The 8202-nt window shown below is 41.1% G+C and overlaps 1 protein-coding gene across 1 annotated transcript in view; it reads right to left on the reverse strand.

Annotated features, from left to right (window-relative positions):
- The window catches only part of LOC109484881 (intron-binding protein aquarius-like), a 48170-nt gene that overhangs the window by 3157 nt on the left and 36811 nt on the right, over positions 1-8202 (reverse strand). The window contains 9 exon segments of the mRNA XM_019788238.1: positions 14-127; positions 720-782; positions 1747-1858; positions 3582-3667; positions 4158-4328; positions 4969-5140; positions 5985-6044; positions 7068-7195; positions 7736-7807. Coding sequence (XP_019643797.1) covers positions 14-127; positions 720-782; positions 1747-1858; positions 3582-3667; positions 4158-4328; positions 4969-5140; positions 5985-6044; positions 7068-7195; positions 7736-7807 — 978 coding nt within the window.

Genomic DNA, 8202 nt, shown 5'->3' on the forward strand with positions numbered 1-8202 from the left:
AAAACAAACAAACCCTCATGGCCTCCTGCATGTGGTGCACCTGCCTGTTGTACATGTCGTACACAAACTGTGCCATGTGGGGCATGTCCTGGATTACAACTGGGGCACCATAGGGCGGATCTCCATTCTGAAAAATAGTTTTTAAGAAAGATAACATTTTCAAAGCAAAATGCATAATGAGTACAATGTACCTTCACATGGTGTAGCCTAGCAAACTACTATAAGGTGACACTAATCCTTGCAATGTAACCCAACACCACAGGGTGTTTGCTTCAGCACCCGGTTACCATGGTGACAGCCATCTGGTCCAGGTCATTGACCTTGTGTATTTGGAATGGAAAAGGAGACAGAGCAAAAACAATATGTACAGTATTCCTTCTACGAAGGTAAACTTATAGAAGTCGTATACAACGTAACTTCCGGTATGTACATTGTAGGTACGGTTTGTGATCTGGCTATCAAAATACATTAACGTTTCTGACAAACAGCCCTACCCGTTGTAAAATTTTGTTTAATATTATTCCTTTCAACTCATCTGTCCATCCCGCCAAACACACAAACATGAAACCATCACTGGTGAAAACAATACTTCCGATATAACATTCAAGTTGAAATACTAAGTACCCATAATCAAGTTATACAAGAGTGCAACATCAACTCATTCTCAACAAGACTCATCTAAAAAAAGCAAATAATACACAACAGACCAGTGTACTCACCTTGCGCAAGGTAGGGTATGTTTCATGTGGGGTCAAATGCAGCTTCAGTGGCCTTTCCATCAACTGTGACACAGAGAGAAATCATTTAACTTCTTCAAATGCCTTTGAAAAATCTCTGCAGGAAAGCCTTACAGTTTGTTATTTCGCTGAGTGGTACAATTTCTCACATGGCATATCAATTTAGTTCCCTTTGTGTTTATCAACAATAGTGTAGGACTTCAATGTGAACAGCATTATGCAACCAAATTTAAACTTGAAAGACATGCATTTGTATCATAACCATTTAGCTGTACGACAATAGTGATAATGTTACTTAAAAAAAAGATAAAAGCCTTTTAAACAAGAATTCTGAGACCTCCATGACATGTTGGTGACTACATTTGTAGTGTGTCACCATTGTGTCTACAAGTCTTTCTTTATTTTGCAAGGGAAACAACATACGAGATTACATATTATTAACAGTTATGACAGCTTAGCTGCTTTACTGAATTGTTGCTGAACAGTTACTGACAGTCAAATATCAGTACTACTGTTGGCTGTCAGCTGTGGAAACACAGCCAAATAATATGTATACACAGACTCCAGGCCTCGAAATTAACTTTTCTTCCAATTGTCCCAGCACTGTCCCAAAAATAAATTTCAATTGTCCTGAACTGAAGATGAACTGAAAGTATTGTATGACTTCAACTTGAAGTCAACTTTATTTTGCTTATGTTCACTTCCAGGTGCACTATAACTGCAGTGTAGACAGAAAATTTGGGGGGACTTTCCGGATCCAAAAGCCAGGACATGTGCCTGATAAACAAAACTAGGGCTGACATTCTGATTCAATAATTTTTCTTTTGTCTCAAAAATGTCCCAAAGTGTCTAATATTTTAGTTGTCCCAGCCTAAATTTCAGTGGTCAGTGGCCATTGGACCACCTTTAGTTTCGAGCCCTGAGACACACACAAAAGCAGACATACTATAAAAACAATACCTACATTCTTCATGGAGGTAAAAAAAAATTACTACAGATGAGTGCATACCAGGTTGAAGGCAGGTGTGAGCTCGTAGCAGTTCTGGAACAGGGAGACCCTGGCCACGACGTACAGGCCCAGTCTGGCACGAGACATGGCCACTACCAGACGACGGACATCCCTGGGGTGACAACAAGACATGGTTAGTGTTCATCATTGTTCCACACACCATACACATGCACTACACAAATTAGACTAGCGACCACAAGACCTAGACGTTACAGGCTCAATTGTTGGCAAAAAGTTTTGGATGGCCAAGTCGTAAGAATCAATTGCAAGGTCTGGTAGTCAAGAGATCAATATAAAACATTAAAATTAATGATCATGTGTTTATCCATTATCATTCAATACATGTACATGTTGTAGAGCAAAATTTATGTGACCATGTTGTTGATACAGGTACATTTGTACTTGCAGTGGTGATGAATTAATTGAAAGTTTATTGCAAATACTTGCCCGAGGGCTAATTGCAGTTACAAACAACATAGAAGGAAAATACAGTGGTATGTGAGACTATATCTACTTCTAACATTATACTATATTCTACAACATGACATGACACTAGTTTTACTGGGTTTGACTTCTTTTTTTACGCAATGGAAGACGAATTTACCCACTTCTTCTATGATATGTGGGTTCTTTGATTTTAGTAGTAAAATTGTTTTGATGAATGACCAAGTTGTTAAGCTTGTGTTCTCAACTCTCAAGATCAAGGATCACAGGTTTGATTCCTGGTATTCCTGGCAACACATTTTGTTCTTGGGAAAGGCACTTAACATGACGTTCTTCACTCCACCCAGGTGTAAAATGGGTACCTGACTTTGGGTAGTGCTGTGTACCTAAACCCACGTTCAGGTTCAGGTCCGGATTCAAGTCCAGAGGTTTAGGTTCAGGACACCCAGGGCAAACACAATGTACAAAATACATGTACGAATTGGCCATCTCAGTTAACATTTTCCAATAGAAAGTAGGGCAACATTTTGTAGTGAGCACTACACTACCAGGGTTTAGAAGCAAGAAATGTTGTTTGTGGGGCACATCTGGGCAAAACTGTGGCCAAATAATTCACAGAGGCTGACACTTGACGATACCCAATGGCAAAGTTTCTTCATTTTGCAGCACAAATTCTTTACTACAATTGAAGATTTCACTGGTGGTTTAGAACAAAAATGTGACAAGAATGTGACATGATTTTTTTTAAAGTCCAGACGTTCAGGTTTTTTAGACTTGAACCTAAACATTTTTCCAAGTCCGGGACTAGTTCCAGCATACCAGTACACAGCACTAATTTGGGGAGGTAAAAATCGGTGGAAGGATAGGGATGGTCTCCACATTACAATACCTACCGTTGACACAGTGGACTAACAAGTTGAACCCAATGCCTGAAAAAAAGCTATGAGACTACTTAAGTTTACTTTTTCCGTAGGCCAAAGCGAGTAAATTTTATGGATGACATCAGCGCGCGCATTAATTTTTGCCTGATTTTGGGAAAAAAGAAAAAGAAATTTTGTTGCCTTCCGACAGTGGTCAACATGCCGAAAATGGTTAAAGATGTCTGTAAGTTTGCCATGCCAGAAGGTGCATGGCAGATAACTATGAAGAGAGGAGACAAGACAAGGCTCTGATTTAATGTTTTGTTTCTAACTTTGATGCAGCGATATGTGATGCTGGCTGTGTACATGTGATGTTCCCACTGAATCAAAACCATTTGTACAATGATTGAGTTTTTTCGGCCCGTCTTGTTTTTTTTTCCGCCCGCTCGCATTAGATTTGGAGTCTTCGGAGGATGTCATCCATAAAATTTACTTGCTGTGGCCTAAGAGGTAGGATGCTAAAGAGGCTACCTGAGATGTCCCACAGCCTTGGTGCGCACCAGAGACAGGAGGATGTAGTCATTCTGCTGACCCTGGAACCGATCTACTGTTGTGACCTGCAGGGTAAGTTTACAGTTACTGTCAGTAGCTGTTATAACAACACACTACATGTACATGTACATGTATATATAGCTCACTAGAATAGTAACATTTGCAAAGCAAATAGAAAGTACATCATGTTTTCCATCATATATATGATCTAGCCTAAAAAAAGTATACTGCTTTGTTTAGTCTTAGTCAAAACCCATTCATACAAGTATGACGAATGGTGACCAGTCCCTGTCCTGGCACCTGCTAAGTAATGTAAAATCCAACTGTTACAACATGCATTATAAAGTGTCTACTATGTCACCAGTTACCATGGTGACAGACCTCTGGTCCAGGTCACTGATCTTATTTGAACAACAACAAATGGTGCAAAGAACATACTGAAGTTTCTTCATGAAAGGTTAACATACATGTAAATGTGCAACACTTTTCTCAGTTTTATGATAAAACCTACTGTAACCGAAGTACATCTTTGTACAAAAGACCCCTGCTGCTGACCTTGCTGGGCCGGCCAATGAGAGCGTTGTCTCCACACCTCTGGTTGATGACATCACGGATGAGGTGTTTCTGGCCGTTGTAGGTGGTCAGGATGCTGATCTTCTCGGCAGGGTATCCCAGCAGCCTCATGTACATGAAGATGCCCACAACGTACTCCGCTTCCGCCAGATTCTGTGGCACGGATTTCAGAATTACTGTTCAGGTCTTTTTTTTTACGGAACAGGGTCAACGGACACTCTTAAGGTGATACTACTGTTTCATATCTTACTCACTAACAATGACAAATCTAACTTTGAACATTGTAGTTGACAGGCAACTTAAATATAAGTGTGAAATTTGAAGGGGGGATCAAGAAGGGAAGCGCTGGACAGAAGAGAGTGGAAAGACTTATTTAATTTTATAGATGATATCTAGGCACGCATTAATTTTTGTCTGGTCTCAAAAAAAAAAAAGAATCATCTCCTCTTAGGCTCTGGCCTGGAAGCTATCCTCCGTAGTCCATGGTACAAATGTAGGTAGCGACAGTAGGGAGCCGGTGATAACTACGGAGGATGGCACCCAGGCTGCCGAAGCTCCATGGAACTCCAAAATTCAGTACAGTGTCGACTCATGAATGTCGCAAAAGGCCGGCATGTACCAGGTTGTCGTACAAGTCATTTTGTACTACCACAAATTCACAATACCAGCTTTATATTCCTGTGGTTTAGCAGCATTTTTTGGGGGGCTGGAATTTTCTTCATTCGCCCATTCGCACTAGTTTTGTGGGTCTTCTGAGGATGTCATCCATAAAACTAAGTCAGTGTGGCCTTACCTGATAGAAGTAAGGGTTAGGTTCAGACTCTCCAACTCCGTTGAAGTCCTCCACATTGATGAGTTGGTAGTCGAAGCAGAAGCCGGGGTTGGCTAGCCTGTACTCCTCCCAGTGTTGTACATGGGGCAGGTTCCCCAGCTTCTTGTACCGCCAGTTGTACAGGTTACAGATGCTAACAAGGAAAAGAGCACATCAGTACAGACAAACATTACATTCACAACATCCAAACTGGTGGATGTAACAACCACTAAATATCTGATACCAGCCCTGAAAGGAAGAAGAAACGGTCATTGCTTCAAATATCAGAGTTCTCAACCAAGAATTGAGGGGTTCAAAACTTGTATTTCCCAAGAACTATCGTAGAGTGGAACTTGTTGCCACCAAGCACGGTAGGGGCATCATCACTAGAAAGTTTAAACAACATACTCCTACAATTAAATGTACAAAGATTGTGTGTAACAAGACAGTCATTCGGTGTGATATAGCCAGCTGCAGCCGTGCCGCGTGCCTGCGAAGCTGGAGTGTTATGCTTAAGGGCAGTTTTACCGGCTATTCCGATACAGATGCAGATTTCAATAAATGAATGAAAGACGTTAATTGTACATTTGTGGTTTTACAAGTACAGGAACTGGTAATCAATAAACAGGAAAAAATTACATACCTTACTAAAGCTAAACGTGATCCACTATTTACACGTTAAACTTCTTCTCGCTTCTTGAGGCAGTTGTACATGTTACAAGTCATGTACAAACACATGTAGATTGTTGCGCAATGTTGCACTTCCATTGCATATGATTTCTTATCAGACTGTCCTATTGCCAAAGTTTTGCACAGGTTATGTATCCTTACAATGTGCAAAAATTACAGTCCACTTTCTTGTCATTTTCAAAATGCAAAAATATCCCGCTTCCAGCAAAAAATTAGATGCTGTTGTCGCTGTTGTGACCGATAATTTTTGCATGTTTTTATGTTTGCCACATATATTTACTACAGATGAGACAGGAGGACATTTCTACCTTGGTCTTGCTCTGCCCTGTGCATCCAGATCAACAGGAGGTACACCAAGTCTGATAAACCTGTACAGGGGAAATAAAAAGCGATTTACATGTCAGCGTGCAAAATACCTGGTTGCCCAGTTGCCCCGGGCAACCAAATTTTACTTGGGACAACCTATTTTTGAACCTAGGTAGCCCAGTGTGCTACCTGAATTTTAAGAATGCTCCACCCCCCCAAGAAATCATGGCCACTTGGCTTGCACCACTGTAGCCGGCAGATGCTTTTTTAATTTTAGGTATCAATGGCCATTACTAGTATCAGTTAACTAAAGGCTGTTAGAAATATTGTCAAACGCTTATGTATGTAACATTACTGAATTTGAGGAAAGTAGTAAGTTAAACTTATAGGTGGGGCAACCTAAAATTCTGATGGGCAACCTAATTCTTGCCATATGTTGCCCACTGGGCAACCTGGTTCAAAAAAGTATTTTGTACACTGCATTGTAGTCTTTTATATGCATGTACTGGCAAGGTACATGTACTGTACATGTATACATTGTACAATGTATTACATGTACCTAGGCCATGGTACATGTAACATTCCATACACGTGTTCCGGTCAGTGTGATAACTTGGTTATCACACAATGTTCTAGAGGCTTCCAAAAGTTCCATTTAATAATTCAAACGCCCAAGTTTACCACTTTCGAAATTCAATCACCAGCTTCAGACTAGCTTCGGATTTGATGCTGTTGCAATTTTTGTTTAAGGACACCAAATTTTCTCAACGGTAGGCACATTGTGTTTTCCATTTTTATCCAAGATTTTTCTGATTCGTATCACCGTCAGGTAATTGTAGGAAAACTGCTCACTTTGTCATTGAATAAAAAGTTATGTTTAATTTTTTCCTTTGAAATTATCCTCTATAAAACACAGGAAATGCCATTTCAGAAGATTCGAGTTTCAAAATTTTCCGGGGAGCATGAAACCAGAACCCCCCCCCCCTCCCCAAGGAACTCATGCCTTCGCTGGTCCATCAGACAGTGGAAGACCCCCCCCCCTTCAAAATCCTCAGGCTACGGGCATGCATGAACGGTTCAGGTACCTTGTGAAGAGAGACTGTTCCATGTTGGAGAACTTCTGGAAGGCCATGTTCTTGATGACTGGAGGCAGCTGGTGGTGGTCTCCGATCATGATCCACCTCTTCAACCTGCTGAAGCCATCTTCTGGGTTCTGCGGAACAAGCCAACAGTAGGGGATGTTCATGTACACGTTTGTTTGTCTGTTTGCTTGTTTGTTTGTATAGGATCTCCATTAGTGTGAATTTTACACTACTCTTCCTGGAGTCCGTAGTGAATAATCAGACAAGTATTTGGACCATCGCACACCAGGGCACACCCATACTCTTTTTTGAAAGGTGCGGTGGGTTCTTTAACGTGCGTGGGGTGTGGCTCTCCCCAAACACAGGACCTCCATTTAACGTCCTATCCGAGGGACGTCCCTAACTGAGGCTAGGTACTCATTTGCACTTGAGTGACGTGAAAAAAGGCGTGTAATGTGCCTTTCCCAAAGGCACAACATCGATGACTAGGTGGGGTTCAAACCCAGGACCTCTTGGTTCCGGGCCAAAAATGCTACCGCTACGCCACACGACCCCACACATACACTGTACATACATTTTGTACATGTATGACATCCATACTGTTGGGGCATACTCCATGTTTTTACGTGATCTCTCCTATAGAAGTATCAAGCATAGTGTAGTAGACCTACCTGCAGCAGTAGAGGGATGAATGTCTCAATCTCCAGGATCTGTGCAGCTTCCTCCATCAGGATGTTATCATACTGCAAGGGCAAACATTGAACTAAATCATTCCGTACTTGGATACAATCACAGTGAAGGGATTTTCCATATCATGCACCAAAAATGTACGATGTACATGATTGTATAAGGCCTAGGAAAAAACTTTTGCAGTTTCCCAACTGACCCTAAGAAAAATCAACCGACTCCGGCTTTGTTTGCTGGCAAGGTCATAAAATTTCAGATCTCATCGTGACACAAGAGTTTCAAACCCTCTGAAACGTTATTTTCACACATTCGGAAGCAAATTTTTATTGAGTAAATCAGCTGAAATATTCGTCCCTTCCCCACTACTGAGAGGCAGTTCTGATCTCAGGTTTGACATCTTGAAAATGTGATAGTCACCAGTTATATCAATCCTTATACAAATGTGGTAACT

Source organism: Branchiostoma belcheri, unplaced genomic scaffold, assembly GCF_001625305.1.
Source record: "Branchiostoma belcheri isolate BF01 breed outbred unplaced genomic scaffold, Haploidv18h27 scaffold71, whole genome shotgun sequence".
Lineage (NCBI taxonomy): Eukaryota > Metazoa > Chordata > Leptocardii > Amphioxiformes > Branchiostomatidae > Branchiostoma > Branchiostoma belcheri.